The sequence below is a fragment of the Erpetoichthys calabaricus genome, chromosome 8, assembly GCF_900747795.2.
Source record: "Erpetoichthys calabaricus chromosome 8, fErpCal1.3, whole genome shotgun sequence".
Classification (NCBI taxonomy): domain Eukaryota; kingdom Metazoa; phylum Chordata; class Cladistia; order Polypteriformes; family Polypteridae; genus Erpetoichthys; species Erpetoichthys calabaricus.
The window spans coordinates 179520865-179546060 of record NC_041401.2 but is presented as its reverse complement, the minus strand read 5'-3'; the positions used below and the strand labels follow the sequence as shown (position 1 = coordinate 179546060).

At 37.2% G+C, this 25196-nt stretch overlaps 1 protein-coding gene across 1 annotated transcript; it reads left to right on the top strand.

Moving 5' to 3' along the window:
- Window positions 1-1549: 1549 nt before the first annotated feature.
- slc25a34 (solute carrier family 25 member 34) lies at window positions 1550-23585 on the top strand. The gene is made up of 5 exons (XM_028807926.2): window positions 1550-2540; window positions 6538-6603; window positions 11995-12147; window positions 14809-14943; window positions 19867-23585. The coding sequence occupies exons 1-5, from the start codon at window positions 2088-2090 to the stop codon at window positions 20038-20040; spliced, it is 981 nt and encodes a 326-aa protein (XP_028663759.1). The 5' UTR covers window positions 1550-2087; the 3' UTR covers window positions 20041-23585.
- Window positions 23586-25196: the final 1611 nt, after the last annotated feature.

The window sequence follows — 25196 nt, the reverse complement described above, 5'->3', positions numbered from 1 at the left end:
TTTGTCAGTCTTTTTAAATCACTTTCATGTTGCAAAAGCATCCACAACTATCTTACTGAGGGTCTTACAGAGTTCAGTCTTGGTATAATGACATCACACAAATCAATAGCAAAGAGAACACCAGATACCTTAATCTGTGATTTAAATAAGAGAGGTGCTACCTGCATACTCCCTAAGGAGGTTCTAGTCATTGGCACTTAATCTGGAACATCTGATTCTAATTTGATGGATTTGAAGTGGTGATAAATGTAGGGGTATATTTACTTTTTCCATGTGACAAATCTCATTTTTGTTAATTTAGATAAGAATGAATACACCATGTCAGTTTTATGTATCATTTGTTCAAGTGTTATCACCTTCATTAGTAGCCACAGTATGTATGAAGATCTAATGTCTGTTTGGTTCAAATATGCTGAACAAGTCAACAGTTTCCATGGGGTGTACTTACATTTTACATGACTGTAGTAATTTGTTACCGTGTTCAGGGCCAGCCACACAGTTACATTCCAGTAGGTGAGTGTTCATGATCTTTTTTTATTAGTTTCATTCAAGTCATTACTATTCCTGCATTCTGCCATCACTCCTCTTAGATCCTGTAGTTAATGCATTCCTGTGCTATTCTGTCTTACCCTTATCCCTTTATTTACTGCTTCCCTTAGTTACAGGTCTTTCTTTACACACTAACAAGGTTAAGTACATTAGCACTTCTGTTTAAACATAAAAAACTTGCATTCAGACGTCTTACTTTGGACCCATGAGTTCCTGCACAATTTACTCCCACCGTACCTGTTTTTTTTTTTTTATAATACTTAATTATCAAGGCTCTATCTTTCATATTAAGAAAGAGAGTTACTCCTTAAAAGACCTCAGGTGGGGTGCAGCCACCATGTGGAGGAAGGGCAGGCAGGCAGCTGAGAGTGTGAATCTCACACGTCAGCATTGCGACAGCCCTGCAGGCAGTGAAGAACAAAGCAGTGATGTGTGAACAATTGAGACAAGTGAGCTACAGCAGAGCTTAACTGCAGCTCCAGGGGAGATGGGGGGGGGGGGGGGGAGACTGCTTAAAGAAAAGAATAATGATTATTTGGCTGTGACACTTAGAAACAATTATTTTCTATTGTTATGCTTGAATAGTTGCAGGAAGCCCATGCAATATGATAGGTGGATGTGGTAATGTGTACCTGCAGGGTTGCATGTAGTACCTTCTCACCCCAAGATCTACCAAAGTATTATTAATAGTGAAAAAAGGCCACATGTGCCTTCAGGGTTTATGTGCATATATGCATGTGCAAATGGATGCTGCAACTCAGGCATAACTAACAATCAAAGGGCCATTCATGTGCCAGGCAGCTGCACGCACACAAAACATGGTACGCAAGCGCACCCAAACTCAGCCCACTGCCCTTTGGAAACTTTAGAAAGGAGGAGAGGCCTGCTACCAGGCGGTGCAAGGGGAAGCTGACTATAGCCCTGCTGGATTGGCTTAGAGGGAAAGTAGGAGGTGGAGCTCTTGAGGGAATAAGTAACCTGAGCACTAGGCTGTGGGACAGGAGAGAGGAGGCAGAGAGAAGAATAAGCAGAGGAATACAAGTGGCACGTCTTGTTTGTTTTCTCTTTTCACAAAATCTAAATTTATCGTTTCTGAAGGAATCTGTATAGAGCCTAATGAAAGGCAAAGGGGAGCAACAGACCCAGTCAATGTCAAACTGGTTAACCAAAAAGGCCAGAACCATCTGGACAGCTACAGATGGAGAATAACTAGGCACTGCTTATCATCTGCAACTCATGGTGGTGAGATTTGTCACCAGGTTGGATCTTCTCCTGAATTCACTGTGCGCTTGTAAGGATTTGAATAACAAGATTCAGCCTCAGATTTGGGGATTCAGAGATGATATTCATAACTTAGGCACTAGTAATCTTCTGTGCCCAATGACTGCTCTTAAAGCTATAGCCTGGACTTGTTGCCACAACAATCTGTGATGCTGATGACACCCGTTTTGTATGGTGAATTTTCCACCTTAAAGTCTGACGTGCAATTTGTGGCAAACCTGTATAGTACATTGTGAACCACCCACTGGATAAAGAAAATGCTGCTGAAACATTCCTCAGAAACTGGATTGGCCAACCCAGCTTCCTTACCCCCAGGTCCACCTCTGTCCCCAACTTTAGCCTTGTGGCTCCCTTTGGACTTTGCCCTGGGTGCCGCAGCTTGTTGTGGAGCCTGTGTTTTCACTAATCCCCTGGAGGTGGTCAAGACAAGGCTGCAACTGCAAGGAGAACTAAAGGCCCGGGGCTCTTATCAGAGGCATTACCGGGGTGTTTTGCAGGCACTGTGGACTGTGGCGAGAGTGGATGGACTACGTGGGCTTCAGAAAGGACTCTCTGTTGGGCTTCTTTACCAAGGCCTAATGAATGGCGTTCGGCTCAGCTTCTACTCATATTGCGAAGCCTCTGGATTTACCCAGGCCCCTGGAGGCAGTCTGCTGGCAGGCGCAGCATCAGGAGCCCTTGGGGCATTTGTGGCCAGCCCAGCATACTTGGTGAGTATATTAATGTTAGTGACTTTTATACACCAGAAGTGCAGTTATGTTATGGTGGTGAAAAGGGCTATAGTACACAAAAAGTGATATATTTATTGTCATTCAATAAAAAACACATCCATTTTATACAGAGCAATGCCGCAGATTTACCTGTGTGGGCTATTATTTATGCTGTAGATGGAATGCCTCAGATTTATCTGTTTGGGTTATAATATACTATAGACGGAGTGCCTTTTAAAGTTAGCCAGGGTCAACAAATGGAAATATACCTGATAGATATTTTTATACCTAGGTTTATTTCACTGCTGGGTTTCCTTCATTTTTAATTTAATGTACCATCTACCCATTTGCAAAACCTACTTATCCCACTCCAGAGTCATGGGGAGTTTTTTACTTTGGAAATTAGTATAATTTCCCCGAATGCTCATAAGTGTAGCAAGAAAATACAATTATTTCGCTTCCCTGAGCAAAGGCAGGAACCAGTTCAATTTGTTTAATTAATACTAACAAACTAGTTCAATAGCCTGGTCATTGGTGTCCCACTGTGAATACTGATTTTTGTTTCAGCCGATTTACTAATCAATGAACTGTTTTTGTCAGTAATTCACATTATATTGTCTTCTCATTTTTGGTGTCATTTATTTGTTTAAATTTTTTAAGACATTTACAGTATTACATCACTATACACTGACACAGGTAAAGACAATGAATAGATTACTTTCTCTGTGTTGTTATAGCTTAGTAGGTACATAGGACTTGCTTTATATATTTCATTCATGAGTCTTCTTTAAATGTTAAAGAGTGTACTTTTTATTAAAAAAATATTTGCTTGTGTGATTGAGGGCTTCAAGTCAGACAAAAAAAACAACCAAAGTCCATTCATGCGAGTCCACAGCATACAGTACACTCTAACTCAGCTCCTAGTGATCTGACTCCTTAATTGTTCATAAATAGATTCCTTATATTATTAAACGTTTGTACGGAATTGCATGAAGATTTTCAGTTCTGCACTCATCCTTTGCAGTGCCTGACCTGCTTACCTGTTTGTAAATTCTTCTATCCATTGTTATATTGTTTGTTTTTACTATTAATCAGCTCATATTGTTAGCCATCTTCTAATTTGTTTTGCAGTGGGACAGTATGATCAAGGAGAACAAGGAGATTATTGTGAATGAAACGTGTATAGATGATGCTGTCCTTTCGCTGCAGTGAGAGGAACAAGAGGGAACAAATATTGTTCATGTACAGTGTAGATTAAAGCCTTATGTCTATTTTTGATTTGGCAGGCATAAATTCAGTAACATATCAGCAGCAAATCTAATGTATGTTTTTTATTGTTATGAGGTGGTAATAAAACTGGGGATTCTTATTTTCATGGACAGCTAAAATTAAATATCTTACATAGGAGAATATTTATTTTTTACAAATAGAAATAAAATATTAACTTGCATAACATTTTATATCCAAACATCAAGTAGCAAAAAAAGCATATCACATTATGACACATTGTGCTTAGAAATGGATAATTTTGCATTATAGTAATAATGCACTTACACAATTCAGAATGAGGATGATCTTTCACAAATATTAACCAAAGTACTTTATTACCATGCCCAGTTATTAAAATGAGTTTAAAGAAATAGTTAATGAATTATCAATATTACTTAAATAATATGGTTATTTTGTGAATGCTATTTTTGGTTTTGTTTGGACAGACTGTATATGAACAAAAATGGACTTTAATAAAAATGTGTTTTCATACAGCTAATTTTTACTTATTATATTTACTAACTGGAGTAGCCTCCTTACAATTCAAGGAAATGTCATTCTTCTCTTAACATTGCACTATTCTATTCGAAGTATTCATGTTCTCCTGTGAGTTTTTTGTATATACATAGAAGGTGCACTGCAAAGTTTAACACTGAATATATCGAAGTCCGCGTTGATTACTTAAATTGTAACCCAATCTTAAACAAATATTAGATATACAGTATATAAACAAAAGACCTGTGTGTGTGTCTGTGTGTATGGAGCAGTCCGTTCAGCTCATTCTCAACCACTGCCACTAGATGGCACATGCATGCACTTTTAAATTTTTTCAGCGCCTGCATGCACCTCACTTCTCACTACAAAAGACCTATCTGGAGGTATTTTCTCGAGATTAATAGGACTGGTATGGTGTCTTTTTATGAAAGCCGGTGGGTCCATGTTCTCTGCCCTGGGTAATTCTTAAGAGTTACCGGATGCATCTCCAAGTTCATGAATATAGTAAAACTGCTAGGGAGTCTTCGGGTTGTTTTTTGTCCCAAAAAACACACGCAGCTAGTATGAAAATAACTGTAATTTATCTCAATCTAGTATGGTCATACTGGAAAAAAGAGGAGCACCAGTCAAATAATAACTGTATCAAACCATTCAATTAAATGTCTTTTTCAGTTAATGGAAAAACTTGGTATTCAAATCAAAAAGTAGTTGAAGCAGAAACTAAAATCCACATGGAACCAACAAGACTGGGTTTCAAAATGACTGAGTGGAAAAGAAGATGGTTCAGAGATTTGCACAAATATTCAATACACAAAAACAAAATCTGTCCATACTTTATACAGTGGGAGAAATCATATTGTCTTATCCTTTACAAAGCAAACAAGATTATATGTAATATGGTCTAATTGTATTGGACACAATTGTTAACATATATTATACTTGTTTGCGGCATATGCAGGTTTAATTGACTTTATTCTTAGGACAATGTAGTGGGTTAGAGGCAGGGGCTGAACTAATAGCCTTGTATTTTAAAAGTGAGACATGCCTTCCAGCTAAGAGTGCCTGTGAACTCTACTCATCTTGAGTAAAATAAATTTGCTTTACAAATGTAATTTTCCATCAGGTAGCTTTTATAGCATTATTGTTTACTGCCTAGTCCCACTGACAGTTGACTTAAGGAAATGTCCGACTCTTGACAGATTCAAATAAATTAAACCTGTTTAGTCTTGAGCAGAGGAGACACCATGGGGACATAATCCCAATCTTCAGAATTCTCAAAGACATTGATAAAGTAGATCCAGCTGAATTCTTTCAGCTTAAAGATGAATTGCATGCTTGTGGACATCAATGGAAATTAAGAGGATGTGCATTTACAACTGAGGTCCAGAAGCACTTCTTTACACAAAGAGTTATAGGACTCTAGAACAAACTACGGAGACATGTAGTTGAAGCATAAACTTTGACAATATTTAAAAAGTATCTGGACTAAATGGTCCTCTCTCATTTGTCAAATTTCTTATGTTCTTATGACTTATTAGTAATTTGAGATAAACCTATTAATAATCAGAGAAGAGTTTATGCCATAAGGCTACTGAGTGAAAGATTATAACTAACTATAATTAACTATCTCTCAGCATTATGATTGTGGGTTATTATTTTCAGGATCAACAAAAATCATGGCTTATCCAAGCAATAATGAAAACATAGTATGAACCATTCTTGGATTGAATGCCAGATCCATCACCATCATACTCATGCACACACATTCACAATCTGTTCTAAAATATACAGTTTTAATTACTCAATCTTTATTTTACATATCACAAGGGCCTTCTAAAGCAAACAAGAATTTGCTTCAAATTGACAAAATACAATACAAGATTTCTCTGAACTGTGAGTAGAATTCTGGGAAAACAACCACATGAACAAAGAGAGTACATGCAAATTTCCCACACAATAGCTGCTTAGAAGTTAAACTAAGTATTGTCAGGGAGAAACTCTACATAAAGTTAAATTCAGTCTGAGAAAACATTTATTGTTGGCCAAACTACTACGCAAATTTAATATTGAATGGAACCTCTCAAAAATATCCGTCAGTATATTTAACTCTCCGTCTGAAGGGGCTACACAGAATGAGTACAGTATGCAGTATCTATCTATCTATCTATCTATCTATCTATCTATCTATCTATCTATCTATCACATTTTAAAGCTATTCTGTTTTATTTTCTAGGTAAAAACACACCTCCAGGCACAGACAATTGCAGCAATCGCAGTGGGACATCAGCATAACCACCAGGTAAGCAAGAAAAGGGAAGCAGTAGTCCAGGGGAGCAAAAAGTTGATACTTGTGTATATTGGGGGGCAGAAGCAATTTTGCATTACATCACTTCGTTTTGTTAATAAAAATAGTCCAATTTGTAAGGAATATGGGAAACAGGTTATGCACATTCTGCACAAAATAAATACTTACAGTGCTTTTTTGCTCATAGGTTGAAGGTCAGTTGAGATAATGACGTAAATACTATACTTACAGTACCTGTATTTATTTACTTTGCCAAAGATGTTCTCACAAATTCCAAGTTCATACACTACATGTGTATCTTTATTTCTAGAATGTTAGCAATCTCAGGTTATATGACTGTTCAGGGTCACACAAAGTCACACTGTGCTGGATCTCGATCATCCATATTACTAACCGAGAATGCTAAACCGGATGGACGCAGGGACATCCGGCCATGGGCCGTAGCCGCAAAAAGACGTACTGCGCAGGCGCCCCAAGAAATGAGGGGCCGCGAGAGGCGGATGAGGGGCCGCGAGAGGCGGACAAGACCACAGAAAAAAGGAGTCAAAGAAATGAGGTGCCAAGAGCACAGAAAAAAGTAGTCAAAAGCAGGCGCCGCACGAAACCCATTGCACACGAAACTAGCACACAAAAAAAAAGAAGATGCTCGCGCACAACAGCAAGGCACCCCCCCCCCCCTACAGGCACCGGACGGGACACACACCAAGAGGGGGATTTAACAAGCCCCTGGAACACAAAAAAAAAAGAACACAAAAGCACCCCACACACCCTACAAGCAACGGACGGGACACACACAAAGAGGGGGATTCAACAAGCCCCTGGAACACAAAAAGAAAGAAGACGCTCGCGCAACAAAAATCATCACCCCCCCCCCCACATCAATAAGAAGTGACACCCAAAGCCACATATCTAAAGGAAACGTCCATATTAAACATACATCATCTCAACACCTTCACACTAGGCAGCATAGGTGGATCTCCTTACAATAAAGCACTATTAACCGTTCAACTGCAGAAAAGGCTCCATATTAACAGTGAGTGCGATCCTCCTTATTACTTATCCATATTTCGCACGCTGAGGAACAAACAAGACATGAATACACGGTCACGGGTACAAAACGATTCGGATCGGATAACGGGACCCAAACACACGAACACGAGTGAAACAAGAAAATACACGGCGGCGCATACAACGCGCAAAGGAAACTCCGGGAGAAAAAATGTCTCGGATCAAAAAACGCAAAGCTCAAGTGACCCCGTTACAGAGACGTGCCCAAATGGACAGACACAGTGAACGTAGACGCATACAGCGCGCGTCTCAAAGTGCTACATCGAAACAAGCACGATTTCAAAAGAAAGAGCTCGCGTCTCAGACATACAAAAAAGGGAGCGAAGAGACAGAATAAATGAACGCAGACGTGTACAACGCGCATATGACCTGCCACAAAACAAGCAAGCAAGACTCCAAAAGCAGAGAACTCAACTGACCGACATACAAAAACGGACAAGGCTCGATACAAACAATGCACGCCGTAGAGTGAAACGGACTTTTCGCAAAGCGGAGGCGAATCAATTAAAAGTAAAAAATAGCGCGTCACAAATAATGGACATGCAACAACGCGGCACTCAAACGCCACAAGCAAAACATGCCCGTCGCGGACATCAACACCAGACACCTGCTAAACGATTACGCCAGTTGGCTGACAACGCCTTCAATAATGAGTCCACTATTGAGGAAAATTCATTGGGATTAATGAATGTCATTTGCAATCATTGTCATTCACTTAACTTCCCTTAAGAAACAACTGGCAATACAAGTAATGAATTTACACATTGTTGTCAAAAGGGGCAGATTACACTGCCTCCTTTACATTCATATCCTGAATATCTACAGAAGCTTCTAACGAACGATGTGCCTGAAAGTAAAAACTTTATGAACTGCATTAGATCCTACAATAGTTCATTTGCTTTTACATCTACCGGAGTACATATCAGGCCACCAAAAGGCAATGGCCCATACTGCTTTCGCATATGTGATTAACACAACACACTATATTATGTCCAAAAAATATTAATGTTAATCACATTAATAACCAGGTCATTTCATTACTTCCTGGAGAGACACAGCTCTTTCTAAGCTCTGACAAAGTTGACTCTTATGACGACAATGAACATCTGAATTTCCCCTTAGAATATTTGAACACTATTAACCCGGACGGATGACCACAACACAACCTTACCCTTAAAAACGGAACAATAATCATGCTATTAAGAAACCTTAACACTAAACAGGGTTTATGCAATGGCACACGTTTAGTCGTCAACACCATGACACACAATGTTATTCAAGCAACAGTTCTTGCAGAATCACATGCTAACAATACTGTTCTCATTCCTAGAATTGACCTTACGAGTTCTGACCTAGAATTACCTTTTACATTGAAACGCCGACAGTTCCCCATTAAACCTGCATTTGCCATGACCATCAACAAATCACAAGGACAAACCATGGACAAGGTTGGCATCTACCTCTCTGAACCCGTTTTTGGACATGGACAACTTTATGTTGCCTTCTCACGTGTTCGACGTTCATCTGACGTTAAAGTTAAAGTTATAAATGATCCATGCCAAGGAAGACTCATTCAAAGACAAGACACCATCTTTACTACTAATGTTGTATACAAAGAAATATTCCAATAAAACATTACTCTATGCCAAACACTCTATTTTTTATTTATATAGGCATCATCCAAACCTACACACTATTCTATTTCTAATTCATACATCTCACTCTTTGTCATGCCCCAACGCCAGGAGTTGGCGAGCGAAGCGAGCAGGGGGCGGAGCCCCCTAGTACACTAATATTTGAAATTCTATAGAATTGGAAAAGTTGTGTCTACTCTCTCTATATGTACAGACAACCCTATTGCTCAGTTGCTAAAGGGCTACATGTTTTGTTCCGACTAATTTATCAACATCTGTAAGTAACCGTATACATTTTAATGGATGGTAAGTCACCAATCCATTAATAAATATGATTAATAAAGTTAAGGGTGTGAGGGGCTGGATAGCGAATGATGCAAAAAAAAAAAAAAGGGTTCCACAGGCTACCGTATTTAATGACGGTAAGCATCAATAGACCCCTTTTCTTAGAAACAGCACAGGTCTGGATTGACATGTACATGTCTTCATAATGCTATATATGCATCAGACAAATTTAGAAACTACCGAAGCAAAAAATATTTTCACCTAGATTTAGAGAATTTACCATATGGCCCTATCTGGATCAAATACTGTTAGTGACATTTGAGCAATATCAGACATTGTAGTGTTATCATCCCTACAATGAATATGTAGGTGGAAAAAAATCAGTGACCTCGTCCTTTATTCTTTACAGCCTAAAATTTATGGCATAACAATGACTGCTGGCATAAATAAAAACTGTTAATGTTGCAAGATGTTTATTAAAAACAAGGATTGATCTTGTTCTTCATGCTGATTTCCCCTGACTTTACCATTGATGTCACTGTTTTTTTTTGTTTAATGATATAATAAGCTGTTTCTGGTTTGTCTTCTAACAGTACAGACCATAACTACTGTTTCCTAGTTCAAGAATTTAACCGATGTTCTGAGTTCTTTCATCTGAATAATATCTTTTCGCTATATCAACCTCGACTTTCCTGTGGCAAACTAGCCATCATGTGGTTACTGTAGCCATTTAGTTTAGGTCTTCTCCCATATAATGAATTAGGGTGTGACGATGCGGGTTCGCTCCATGCTCCCATCCGACTGCTGGGAGCTCTTGAACCCGACACCGTCGGTAATGTCACCGAGATTAGCTGACAAATGAGGTTAAAAATGCAGTCTCACTCTTCACGATCTTAGCACACCTCCTCCTCTCATTCTCCCCGGCTCACTCCTAACTCGCATAGACAAGGAAGACCCAACAGCAACGAGCTCCTTTCGGCCGACCTCCGTCTTGACTGCCTTAAGGACATCACGGCCAGACCGCCCGAGGTCGGCACTCCTCTCTTCTTCCTTCGTGCTCACATAGTCGCTCCTCAGATCCCTTGGGAGGACACCTGCTTTGCTCACCTCACTCACCCGAACATTCAGTGGGGCGGACTAGCCACTAGAGCGCCACAACCAAACGCTCCTTCATGGGGCCCCAGCTCGTTCTGCTCCTCCTTCTAGGTGGCCAGACCCTCCTGCCAATACTGCTCTTTCCCATCCTTTAACCTCCTTTATCTTCCTCTTTTCCTCGATCCATCGATCTCCATTTCTCAACTTGTGCCAGCCTGTATATATATATATATATATATATATATATATATATATATATATATATATACACACACACACACCCACACACCCCTCCGTGGGCGCAGCATCTTAATTGCACACCGTAGGAAGCCAATAAAGAAATTGTAAATAATCACACCCACTCATGCAGGTGCAACTTGCTCCAACTACTCCAATTAACTCCCCGTGGCCATGCAATCGCACCCACAGAGAGTGACATGGTTTTATGGATTTAAAACCTCTTTTCTTTTGAAGCCGCGGACCCAGTATACCACATAGGGCATTTCTAGTTTCTTTTATATGGCTATATACTATGGATTGCAACTCCTTGTTCACTATGTTTTAGAACTCTACATTTTAGAATTCTCTTTCTCTACTAGATTGGTGCATTTATTATATAGTGTATTAGAGTACTGTTTTATTTTTTAGAATAAGCATTGGTCATTGATGACTTTTCCTAGCTCCTTTAGATAGATAGATAGATAGATAGATAGATAGATAGATAGATAGATAGATAGATAGATAGATAGATAGATACTTTATTAATCCGAAGGGGAAATTATAAATTGGAAATTGCATTGCTATTCCAGTCAGTGATGACTCATCCTAGCTCACCAGAAAGTGCTACTCTATCTGTACCAATTAAACACTTTTCCTTTTAAATAATTATGCCATTCATGAGTATTGCATATAGTTTTGTGACATTAAAGGTCACTGGCAGTTTTTCCTGGCACTGGCTGGTTGCAACATATCATTTTCCCCTATGACACATTAGCTCATGACTAATTGATGACTTCTATCTACCATAATAAAATACTCCTAATTTTACCGTTATACCATAAATCTCCCATGGTACAAGTTAAACGCAAAATAAAAATGGGTATTATAACTCATGATAACTTTACATGTACTGCATTGGCTGAATAGTAGCTTTAAGTATACTGTGTAAACAATTTTATTATTATTCTCATTATGTTTTAATATTAAAACTGTTGTTCTTATTGCTGTGAATGAAGCTCAGCAACATTCATTTGTATCTCTTCTAAAATAGCAAATCCTTCATTTTTACTTTATTCTCATGTAGGGTGTATCCAGTGCATTTGCCAGCATCTACCGAGCACAAGGGATTTTGGGATTATGGCGGGGAGTAAATGGGGCTGTACCACGGGTGATGGTGGGCTCAGCTGCTCAACTTGCTACTTTCTCATCTGCCAAGGAGTGGGTTGCCCAAAAACAGGTAAGGACCATGTAAGATAAGTGCTGTCATATTTCTTTTGATTGAAATAACTGTAAATGAAACAAACTACTTGGATTAATAGTACTGAAGAGGACTTGAACAGCTCAGAGAATGTGGAGTAGTGATACATTTCCTATGTGGCACTGACATCTGCTCTTACAGTGAACAGATGAGGTCTGCATTTGTGTAAAGACACATAAGCTTTATTTGCTCTTGCAGCCACATGACATAGCACAGATATCCAATATTTCTGCCTTTTTATACTGACAATTAAGTATTGATTTTGTTTTTAATATATCTCGTTTTTTTCGATCAAGTTTCACTATGATCTTTCTTTTCTATAACTACAAAGGCTGAGATCTAAAGAACAAGCACCATGCCACACAAAAAATATAGAAAAAGCAATATGGAGATTAATGGCTCACTGCCCTAAACTGGAGAAGCAGGAGGATTTAGCCCAGAAACATTCCTTCAACAGATGTCATGGCCACATTTAAAAAATCAGGATGCAGTCTTCTGTGGCACACTAACCCACAGCTGGTTTCTGCCAGCTCTAACATTTTGCTTTATTGATGGCACTTTTTTAACAGATCTGATCGCTGCTCGTTTCTTCTAGCTTCCAATAAAGCAAATTTTCCGATAACCAATTTGTCCACTGTTTACCTTCCCAAGATAAATCAGCATATCAGTGACTTCACTTATCTATGCCCAGAGTATTTCACTACTAAAGTCTGATGCATATCTAAGTCCTGTTTCTCATTAATTTGATTGGCTTGGTCTGATTTTATTTTAATTACTATTATTAATTATATTTTAATATTATTATCCACAGGGGCACAGTACTTAGTGTTGCTACCACATGAATGAAGAGTACTGGTTTTAATTCATGCCCAGACATTGTCAGTGTATAATTTACAAATTGTATGATGAATGTTAAATTGATAAGTTCTATATTTTTCAAGTTATTAATTCACAATCATGCGTATATTATTTTGCCACTCAAACTTATATTATAAAGTGAAGTATTTTTTTTAAACATTTAAAAAAATACCCAGATTTTTCTTCCATCTTAAAATGAAGGTGATGGGATGTGGTCCAACTGTGAAAACAAAAACAAACCAAAAATGTTCACTTTGAAGTGGCAAAACCTGCCCTTTGCATTTCTGAGGCATATTTGTAATATATTTTATTACCTGAGACTGTTTTCATTAGGTAAAGATACATATCCTGTTTGCCATTTTGTTGACAGCGTCTGTTGTGGGTGGGGTTTTGAAGTTTACCCTGAGCACACCCCCATTTCAAATTTCCACAGCTTCAGCCTGTATATTATCCTACTGTCTCTGCAGTTCTGTTACTTTAACAATTATAATCTACCATAACTTGTAACAACTGATGCTCTGCTCAAAAGTGTGCAAATGTTTGATATAGTGTCATATCTGTCAGTAATTATTTGATTTGAGTATGCATCTGCCATAATTCACAGCAAGTACCAGCAGTGGCAGCACATGCAAAATTCATGTTATTTTCTTGTTTTTTGATTAACAATGCATGCACTCAATCAGATTATACTAAAACTGAATAAATATATATATATAGTAAATACAGTTATATATAAATTACACTGAATCAGATTATAATTATACTGAATCAGATACAGACACAGTTATTTACCTGCTGATACACACTCAAATCATGTATTTTTTTCTTCAACTGTGCCTAATTTTATTTTGTATTTTTGTATTTCATATCCTACGAAGTGTGACTCGTACTATATGATAGCATGGTGCATGTTAATGAAGCATTCACTAAGAGTTTCACTGTATTTTGTACACATAAAAATAAATCTGAACTGAACTGATTGCATTGCATTTTTTATAATGGCCACTTCACTGTGCTGAAGTGTTGCCGCAGAGATAGATGAACAGCACCGTAAAGAGCACTGCCAGTATCCTTTTAAAATGGCTGGATCCTACAAAAATGTTTTGCTTTTCAATATTTTTTCTTTCTTATAATGGCATGGATATGCTGTTTTGCAATATGTGTGCAATTTCAAGATGTGGATCAGTATTTAGTAACATTTGTGGCTTGAAAAATTGAAATACTTGGTAAGTTTAAAGGCTTTAGTTTTTGTGTTGGCCCCCAGTATCTTTTACCTCCATTATAAAGCACAAAAGAAGGCTAGGTACTATTAAAATTTCTAAAAAATGCTTCACTTTAGGACACAGTTTAACAAGGCAAATTAATATATACCATGATTATGAAGAAATTATTTTGACTTGAAAAGTACCAGACCTATCCTTTAATGCAAGGTGAACAAGCTATATCAAATAGGCCCAAGCATGAGTTTGAGTGTGCGGCTTTCACAGACTTATGTCATATCTAGGGCGGTTTGCTGTCTGTCTGATTCTACTAGAAAAGACTTCATCCCTCCATGACCCTAAATTGGAATACGCACAAAAATGTTATGTAATGTGATATTACTCCATATTTTTTTTTAAAAATCAAATGCTTTAGAAGTTATTGCTTATTTTCTGGAAGGGTATTTTTTCTGGAACATGGCCATAATTTAAGATCAGACAATTTGGGCCTAATGCACTATTGCTGTACCTAATGTCACATTCTGGTCACCCATAATGAAACAGCTTCTTCTGTTTATTACAGTGGTATGTCCAGGACAGCTGGTTAGTGTCTCTCAATGCTGCTATGATAAGTAGTATTGCTGTGGCCATAGCTATGACTCCTTTCGATGTCATCAGTACACGACTTTATAACCAGCCTGTAGATGAGCTGGGTAAGGTAAGCCAATGTTTATTGCACAAGTTTTCTTCTAGAAAGGGTTGAAATAAATGTTTACTACAACACACATTTGTAAAGACCATTCCTAGTCTAGATGAAAGTGATGGTTAACTTATATTAACACCAATAAGTTCAGCATAATGCATGATTCACTGCTGCTTTGCAGTATGGAAATTGTGGTTTTGCTTCCCAAGTCCTCCTTGCATGGAAACCGCTTTGAGTAGTAAGAAAATGGCTATATAAATGTAAAGAATTATTATTATTATTAATGTACTAATTAATACTAGAATGCATAATGACACAGTGGTTAGAATTCTTGTTCCTTTGGTCCAGTCTATTGAGTGTATATCCTGTTCCTGATTGTTGTTGGTGGTATTTTGCAAGTTCTTCCTCTGTCTGTTTCTCTTAGGTGTCTCTGTTTTTTGACCTGTGTACCAAAGATGTGCATGTTTGATAAGCTGATAGCTTTAAACTGGCTGAATATGGGTGTGTGAAAGAGGTACCCTGCAATGGACAGGTGCCCCTTCCAGGTTTGTAAGGTGCTGGCCTTCCAGTCCCCCTAATTTCAACATGTTCTGTTATGTTTGACAGATGTTAATTCATTTAGTGTACAGTATAACTGAAAAAAATCAAATTATTCTATATTTCAAAATATATTACTCCACAGTGTGAACATCACACGGTCACAAATGGCAAAATTATGACACCTCACTTAGGTAGACAGACAGACAGACAGACAGACAGACAGACAGACAGACAGACAGACAGATAGATATTTGTCACTCTATCATAATCATCAGCCTGTGTTGTTGACATCAAGTAGGATGGATGCAAATCTTCTTTCCCTCTCTTAGTATGAACCAGAAGGAAATGGGATTCATCGGGACAAGTGATGTACTTTTCCAGTTTTTTTAGTGCATTTAGCGTGTTTTAGTTTTTTTGCTGTCAAGAATGGACCTGTATTATTAAGCTCCTATACTCCATAATTGAAATTACATGAAGACTTTTCATTATAGTCTACCTCTCTTAGGGCCATTGCTGAACTTGTTTTATTAATTGAGGAGCTGTAATTTTGTACAAGTTGTTTCAGCCTATACAAGTGCCTTTTCCTCAATATTCTATCTTACAGAATCACAGTTAGTTGAGTGCTTTTTGGATGGAGGATACACCTGAAATACTGTATCTTGTATAGGAAATTGAACAGAAATGTTTGGGAGTGTTGCTTTGACTTTCACAGTGCTTCTTCTAAATTTATTTACATCTTTAATCTTTTCCATTTTACCTATGAAATGTACATTTTTTTATACTTACCTACCTATTATAAATCCTGTTGTTAGCATAAATGGAGGTGTCACTGGAGAGCAAAAGTTAAAATAATAAAGCAGCCATTCAGTGTATTATCTTCATGGTGGGACAGTGGTTAGTGTTGCTCTCTGACAGTTTCAGTAATCAGGATTTGGTTTCCAATTTGGTCACTCTCTTCATGGAGTGTACACTTTTGCTGTCTGTTTTCTTTCTCTATTCATCTTTCTTTTCCACCCTAAAGATGTGAAAGTATAAACTGTAGCAGAACTCTCTGTCAAAAGCTGGCTGTGTAATTGTGGGGACACAGCTAAGTGCCTCATTATCCCAATCCTTTAAACTATAATGATGCAACCAATTTAATAATACTTAATGATTCTGGAACAATGGTAGTCAAAATTTCAGTAAGGTTTGTTCTCACATTTGCCTGTTTGTCAGCCAGTTTCTAATGCTGCCTTTCCAAGGACTAGATTTACTGGAAGGTTAGCCTGCTTCTAACTGTATTTTAATAATACTTTTCTGATTTCAACAACCACAAGATATTTAGATTGAATTGATAAGCAACACTGCACAGATGCACTGAAGACCAAATTTTAATGTTGATGGGTGTGATTGTATGCCTCCCTCTTTGGGAAAATGCCACTAACTAACATAAGGCTACATTTGTTCATTGGGTAGCTTAGCTCCTTTCTTTGAAGAACACCAAAAGTTCAAACACAGATCCATGCTTAATGACACACACACTTTCACATTAAAGTGCAGCCTGACATTGGCAAACAGACTTCAAATTAATGTTCTTGTATTTCCAGCCACAGCAACAGTTATGCTACAAGAAGCATTAGGTTACTTTCAGCCTCATAGTGAAGTAAGTGATCCCATTATAAATCCCTGTTGACTACATGGAATACTAAGAAACAGAAAATAAAATCTCCATTTCTTCCTAATAAATGTTATCTGTTTTTATTACTATTTAATTGTCCATCACACAATCTGGAAGTAAGTGCAAATTAAACCCACTTTAAATCTAAGTTTAGTGCTGAATAATTGAAGGGACAAAAGCTTAAAAAATGTGTGAAGGAGGCTGAAACAGTTAAGAATGCGCAAGTAGATGTTAAATGGAAGAGGAAGTTATCTTCTCTTCCAAAATGTACTTGATGAGCTTCTTGGCAGTGGCTCTAAGCACAGAAGCCCTCATACTATACAGCACTAAAATTGACTTGAGACCAAATGAAACAAAAATGTCATAAGTAGCAGAGGTTAGCAAAAGCAGGAGAAAAACATCAGGCAGAATTGAAGAAAGCTACACAGCAGGAAATGAAGAAAAATCACTTAGGGAAAAATGCATGGGTTTGGTACCTTAAAAGGTAGAGTTATGCAGAGAAACCTTATATGCTGAGAATCCAGACAATATTTTATTTGTTTTCCCATTCTTTGTGCTTAAACAACAAGATTGCAACATTCAAGTAGGTAATATGGACAATTTGTATGTATTAACAAGAAAAGATAAAAGTACACTTGCATAGTACAAGTCAAACATTTTATCCAAAATTTCTAGGTTTTGGTCTTTCTCTTTATTATCATTAGTATTGACCAGTTCATTTCTTTACCCATTTTTTTAAAATTCTGGATCACTGGGAGCCAAAGCTGAATCTGATTACAATGGGTACATAACACACTAGCCTAGACAGGTAAGATAGCAGTCCACTAAAAGGTGACACCAGACTGACACCAGACAATTTAAAAACCCAAGTCAAGCTGACAATAAATCTTTAAACTTCACAAGAAAGGCATAGTTTTTGGAAGAAAGATGACACTAAAAACTTACAATTCAATCTGGGGCCTTAATTATCAGGCTGTAAACTCATTATTGATTTAGCCGCTAGTAGCTCTCTACCTCATAACATCAGATTTTTGCCAGATACATGCCAGCATGACGCACCTACAGAGAAGGTGCCTGTGTAGTACAGCCCCTTGGTGTTTGCTCCTGGGATGTAAAAGCTAAGAAACAGGACTGTAACACACTGCGCTGCCCATAAAATACGGCTGACTATGTGCACCAAAGTATTTGTGCAGATCTGGACAAGCCAAAAAAGGTGCACATTTGTTGTTAATCTAAAGTGGAAGTCAACAAAACATGTCAGACTTCAAACACATAATAAATCCAAAAACAATTATCAATAACAAACTGAAAGTGTAAAAGTTAAATATATATAGGTACTAACATCGCTAAAAAAAGACTCAAAACCACCACAAACAAAACCAAATGACAAAACACTAAACTGTAGAAAACAAAATTACAATCTGCTAAGCAAATGAGCTTAATGGGCAGTTGCAGAGGTATGAAACACAATGCTGAAGTAAAGTGCCCCCAAATTCTCCTAATTTATATTCCCTACCCTTTTATCATGATAACTGCTATGCAGTTATTGCATAGCTATAGACACAAATATCTGTAGTTGGGATCAGCAGCTATAAGAAGATAATAGAGCAAAGGATTGAGACCCAGCACATTTCTGTTAGATGTCCAGTATAAAGGGAAGTTTGTGAGTAGTGGATGCTGTTTTGAAATGAGCTTTGTGTCATGGCGACCCCTTTCATATCTGAATTAACAAAATGCAAAATATTTGCCAATAAGTATATCAAATCACTCTTTGAAAGATTTGGCTTAATTACTAGAAGTGTTGGATGTTCAATCCAGTAAAAGTTATTTCCAAAAAGAAAAAGGGACAGTGGTCTTTCAGCACCGCACAGTCACTGACATTCAGAGCACAGCTTAAAATACATATTGTTCCTCCTGGTGAAGAATACAGGTCTTCATGTGACCTACATTAACTTGCAGCTGTTCACTTTTCACAGTCCTACAACAGTAAGCAATGTTGACATTGAATGTTCATGATCATTACAGGCATTGCTTTTGAACATTTAACACAGAAGATAGTGTTGATATCCCATAGCACCTTTGAAAAGAAATTGCAAGGTCCATTGTCCTTTGAACATAACGAGCAGGGACCATGTTCCTTTCAAACTTAAATGATGTCTTTCTGTGGCTTCTTTGCTAGCACTGATGCTAGGCTATTTTACCATGTAATTTCCTACTTAAAGTAAATGGTGTTAGTACCAAGTGCATTATGAAGGGAAATATACGGCAGGGAAGGTCATTTTGATTTTAATATTGTACCCGACCAGTAAGTTTTGTGGTATTCCTGCTAATGACTGATTTAGAAAAATATATCAATTTCTAGAAATATTATTGACTATATTTTACTTAAACCTGAAATGGCTGATTCAACTTTTAGTGTACAAGTTACTTTCATCAAAATTTTGTTTCGTCTTTGAGTTTATAATTGTCCTGAAATTCTATTCAATATCATTTACAACTACATAAGTCAGAAATTCAGCATTATGTTGTATAACATTCCAGTGGGTATTTCCGCAGGGAAAACCCAGCCTAAAGTGCAGATTATTCCTCTTGGTTAAGGAGAGTTAACTGGCTGAACTAGCTAACAATACAACAATTAGTAAATCCCATAGTCTTTTCATGCTCTAGCATCACGAAATGTCACAGATGTTCTAAGTCACTGAAACAGTCTGAGTCAAATTTTGTTATGTATCTCTTTGCAGGGTCGTCTTTACAGAGGTTTTCTGGACTGCTTTGTGAAGGTGACAAGGAAGGAAGGTCCCCTAGGCCTATATAAAGGAATTGGACCAGCATTCTTTCGCCTGGGACCGCACACTGTGCTGAGTATGTTGTTTTGGGACTTACTGCGACAGGCAGCTTCTAAATATCAGGTGTAAGGAAATTCAATAGTTTCTTTTTTATTTTGCACTAGACTATTTGGGTCAAATGGCCCCTTCTCTCCCATAATTCTTACATTGACTTCACTGCAAACTAAGCTGCTGCAGACAGCCCATCTAAATGCAATCTTTGGCAAAACACTGGAAAAAATAGACAAAAGACTAAGGTAAATAAAAAATAAAAAAAAACTTATGTTGGATAATTTTACCAATTGCAGAAATATGCAATTATTTATTAAAAATGAAATTCTTAGATTTCAATGGGTCAACTAGAAATGCACTGTCTGTTAAATACACTGTATGTATACATATTATATGAAAAAGCAAGCTGATTTGAAGTGTGTTCAATGAGATCTAAAAAAAACATGAAATGCATTCAGTAATTTTTAGTGGTCATCAAATAAAAAGGCGCAAGAGTACAAATACAAGAAAGAGCTCAATTAGACTTAAAATTTTCCTGTGCTCTTAGGTGCAATTATTTAGGATATAGCGGGCTGGATAATGGATGGATACAGTATAAGATATACAGTATATTAATGCTGATATGACTCAAGCAGACAGGCTTGAAATTATTATTACAGGAAATACTGTACAAAACTATGACCTCTAAGTAAAAACGTGTTATTCTTAAGTGAGCAGCAAGAACCAATGAAAGTGAGAAAAAAAGAGTCATTGATTACTCTATTACAAGAGACTTCACTAGTAACTTACCAAGGAGGGTAAGAGAGCTTGGTGGGTGTCCTGTTTGCTGAGGATGCTCCTAAAATAGAGTAAAAGAGGATCCAATTAGTGCACGGATTAAATGTCCATTGTGCTCAGTCCATTTCTGTGATGGCCAGGTCCTATGTGATTCCATTCCAAAACAAATAAATAAGCAAAAGGATGTAAATGCTGTAATTCAGTAACACTATTCTACAGAACTAAACTTTACAATACACCAACAGTATTAAAAGAAACCATTTATTTAGCAATCCATTGTTCTGTTTCCCATTTTGGTTCTTAGTGCTTTCTGATGAGGTTCGACACATTTGACAAAATTTAGAGAGTAAAATATTTCCTAGTGCTCTTTGTTGCAGTTAAGTTCTCACATTTGCTCCTGTGCCATCTGATTACATACTAATAATTAGTTTTATTATAACAAACATCAGGTGGAATCCAAAAAATGATAACCATAATGTCTGCCTGAAACACACACTTACCCCTGTGACCTCAGATTACAGACAATTAATTAATAATATTATAGCGAATGTCCAGTGGATTACAAAAATAACTATTAATATGCATTTATAATACTGAGATAAGTATTATAAGACAAGGAATTACTGTAGCTATGTTTAACTAATTTGGCCAAATTAGTCAAATAACACACACAAATGGTATCTTTCTGAATATTCTGATGCAAAAATAGTATCAATTAAGTATGAATTTCTTTGAGTTAATGAGGTTCATGCTGTGGCGTGGCTCAATGTTCATCTTTTTCTCTGTTAATCACCATCTAAGGGATATCTTTCGCAATTGACATAAAAAAAATATCGAGTGCCATTCGTTTATTACAGAATTCAAATAAAGACTACTTACTTACAAAGAGTACTTACTGAGGCCATAGGGCAGGGGTCCTCAATCACAGTCCTGGAGGGCCGCAGTGGCTGCAGGTTTTTGTTCTAACCCGGTTGCTTAATTAGAAAGCAATTCTTGCCAATAATTTAATTTCATAGCTTGTTAGAGCTTTAACACTGCTATGTCAGGTAATTCTCATATCTTAGATTTTCTTCCCCTTTCTAAGGATATCATCCAAATGATTTGAAGGCTCAAATGGATGAGTAATTCACAGTCCTTCACTTTCCTTCTAACTATTTAATTAAACCCAATAATGCATGATAAATACACACAGGTGTAAATGGTAACAAGTTAAACGGAGAAATGCTGGTCTCTTTTGTCATATGCATGTTATTGCTAATTAGGAGCAATTAAAAACCAAGAATACAGCTGTTTAAGACTAAAATAAGCAATAAGGGTTCAAAATCTTAATGAGCACGACCACTAAAGTGAAGCAGAACTGTTACTTGAACAATAAGTGGTTCTTATTAAGCAACTGGGTTGGAGCAAAAACCTGCAGCCACTGTGGCCCTCCAGGACTGTGATTGTGGACCCCTGCCATAGGGAGACAATCAACTTAAATGGGAAACGTTTAAACAAATGGTTGGGATCACAAATACCTAAGTATTCAGCTACAAAAGAAACATCACTAAACACATGGCAGTGCGAGGAAGAGGTAGAAATGATTTTTGAACATTGGAAAATGCAAGGAGCCTAAATCAGGAGTACAGCCATGACTAAATCTGTTTCTTTATGGCCTGTTCTGGTAGTCGGTGCTCAAGTAATACCTTTGTAAATAAACATAGACAAGCAAAACTTGAAGTTTGTTTAATCCTTGTTACAGAAGTCATGAGAAATGCAGAATACACTGCACTACTGTTGTGGCTAGGGAAAGACAAAAATAATCAAATGCTGCAAAGATATTTGTATAGTACAGCTGGGATAGACTTTTGCCCACCATGACCCTGAATTGGATTAAGTGTGTCTAAGAATGTTATGTTACAATGCTATGTTACAAGACAAATGTCACTAAAAACCACTGTTGTTTGGTGGTTCATGTACAATTGTTTAGGTCAAGGTGACTCCTTTAGTAGTGTGAAGGAGCAGGGAAAAGGCAATTTAACAGTTCCATCTTTGGGTGTGGCCATAATTGGGTGCATCCCTCTGTAGTTTATATATACTTTGGCAGAAGTGATTCTGTTCTAAACACACACAGAAAAGAAAGAGGTACTACTTTATTAAATAATTTGCAAATAAAGTCGACATTACAATGAACCAGTGGTGTACAAACCAGCTGTCACTTCCAAAATTAATTTTCTAGCACACCACTCTCTCTTTTCAGTCTTGTGGTCATGGTTTGATTTCTTTGCCTGTCAGACATTCACTTTATTTAAAAGGTAACTCTGAATTTCACAACTCATACAAAGATTAAGAAATGAGCAAGATTTGCACAAAAGATGGCCTGCATTTTAAAAGTGTTAAAGAAATTGCTGCTGTTGCTAATGAGTGTTAAAGAAATTGCTGCTACTGACATATCTTGTTTAAAAAATGCATTATTTTAAAAGGGTAGAGAGAAACACGGAGAAGTTGTCAACACTAGTGTGCCTTATTAATTTTGACTTGAAGCAGCTCCTGGTACTACTGATTTGAAAAGCAACTGCTAATGACACTGTGAAATCTTAGTAAATTATGATCAGGGGTACATTTGTTTACTTACTATATACATACAAGAGACTGTATCTCAGTAGTGAAGCTGTATGTCACTTTACAACTGTTTTCCTTAAGTGAGCCACTGCCATTGTAGTGGTTTCCATTATGCAGGACAATGCTTACAACAAGCTTACAACTGCTGAAACAATCTGGAAGAATGTAATCAATTATTTTTTCTTTTTCAAATTTAAATTAAAAAAAGCATAGCTATAAACTGAATTTGAATAAAATACGTTGTGAAAACTGTGTTTCTTGTGGTCTTTTTTAAGGTTGATTTTGAAGGAGACTAAATGTGCTCAAATAGTTAGTGTATTTATACTAGGATAGAATTGATTATGGGGTGCAGGATGATTAGTACTTATGCCTGACAGCTCCAGAGTTCCCTGCATTCAAGTCAATGTCTGTATGGCATTTGCAAGTTCTCTCATTCAGTCTCTCACATCACTTTGTGACGGTTGGAACATTCCCCCATGCCCCATGATGAGCAACATCAAAGGTTTCCTAGCATAAAATATTAATTTCAGGTCATGTTACAACATTTCTGTGGGGTTTAGGTCTTTGACATTCTAAAGTACTGAATTTCATCTTATAATCATGAAATACCACTCAGCCTGAAGGTCTAATTTCAGAATGCAATGTTTGTTTTGCACCTAACATAAAGGGATATATGTAATTCAGAAAGTGCAATTAGCCTGTCCGTAGCTTATTCATTTTAAAGTCTTGAGGAACACTCAGGTGCTCTTTTGCATAACTGAGAGTGCTGTCAATTCTCATTTTACTGAACACTGGTTTCTGCTCTTCAATTAATCTCATTCTTACAGTGGTTTTATCTTGGGGGATTCACAAAATCTGACTTTAGACAGGACAATGGAAATATGCTGTGAATATTGTTCTGAGAAATTTCATGGCCTCCCAGATTTTACACTTCAGTCATTTTGGCAGTGCTGCTACTCATGGGAGGATTTGTTATCATTCCAAATCTACTTTATTTCAGGCTTGCGTGTGTCTGATTGTTTTTTATTGGAGCACCACTGCTCCTCTGGTTTTATAGCTATTTCCAGACTGATTAATAGAAATATTTTAATTGGGAAATAACATAAATCTATCATTAATGTTTTTAGCAGGTTGATGCAGTGGTAAATGGAGTTTAGAGTTTGCTATTTTTGATCCCTAATTCAAACTCACTATGTTGAAATATACAAGTCAAATGGCATGCCAACTTGTATAAAGTATATGTAAACAGTTGTTCTATAGCTCTGTTCTTGTAAAGTACCTTCACAACAGAAATGAGCTATATAAAATAAGAGTTACTTTTTATAGGGCTGGGTGATCTAAATCAGTATTTTCATTATTGGGCATATGTCTTAAAATAGGTTGATTCAATTAAGTGTACTGTACATTACGTTTTCATTACACTAGGGGGCTCCGCCCCCTGCTTGCTTTGCTCGCCAACCCCCATGTTTGGTTTACTGGATATACAATTTATTTTTTGTATAGCCAAATTAACACAAGAAGTGCCGCAATGGGCTTTAACAGGCCCTGCCTCTTGACAGCCCCCCAGCCTTAACCCTCTAAGACCAGAAAAAACTCCCAAAGAAAAACCTTGTAGGGAAAAAATGGAAGAAACCTTGGGAAAGGCAGTTCAAAGAGAGACCCCTTTCCAGGTAAGTTGGGCGTGCAGTGGGTGTCAAAAAGAAGGGGGTCGATACAATACAGTACAATACATAGAACAGAATAAATCCTCAATACAGTATAAAAATAAAAATTCTAGAATTACAGAGTAGAATTTCACATTAGATGATATCACATAATATGATTTGGATTTGTTTTAAGTCCTGGAGACCTCAATC

Excerpts from the sequence above, each read along its gene's own strand:
- slc25a34 (XM_028807926.2), top strand. The coding sequence starts at position 2,088 with ATGCTGCTGAAACATTCCTCAGAAACTGGATTGGCCAACCCAGCTTCC. Across the intron at positions 2,541-6,537 it reads TGGCCAGCCCAGCATACTTG|GTAAAAACACACCTCCAGGC; the intron begins GTGAGTATATTA and ends TTTATTTTCTAG. Across the intron at positions 12,148-14,808 it reads AGTGGGTTGCCCAAAAACAG|TGGTATGTCCAGGACAGCTG; the intron begins GTAAGGACCATG and ends TGTTTATTACAG.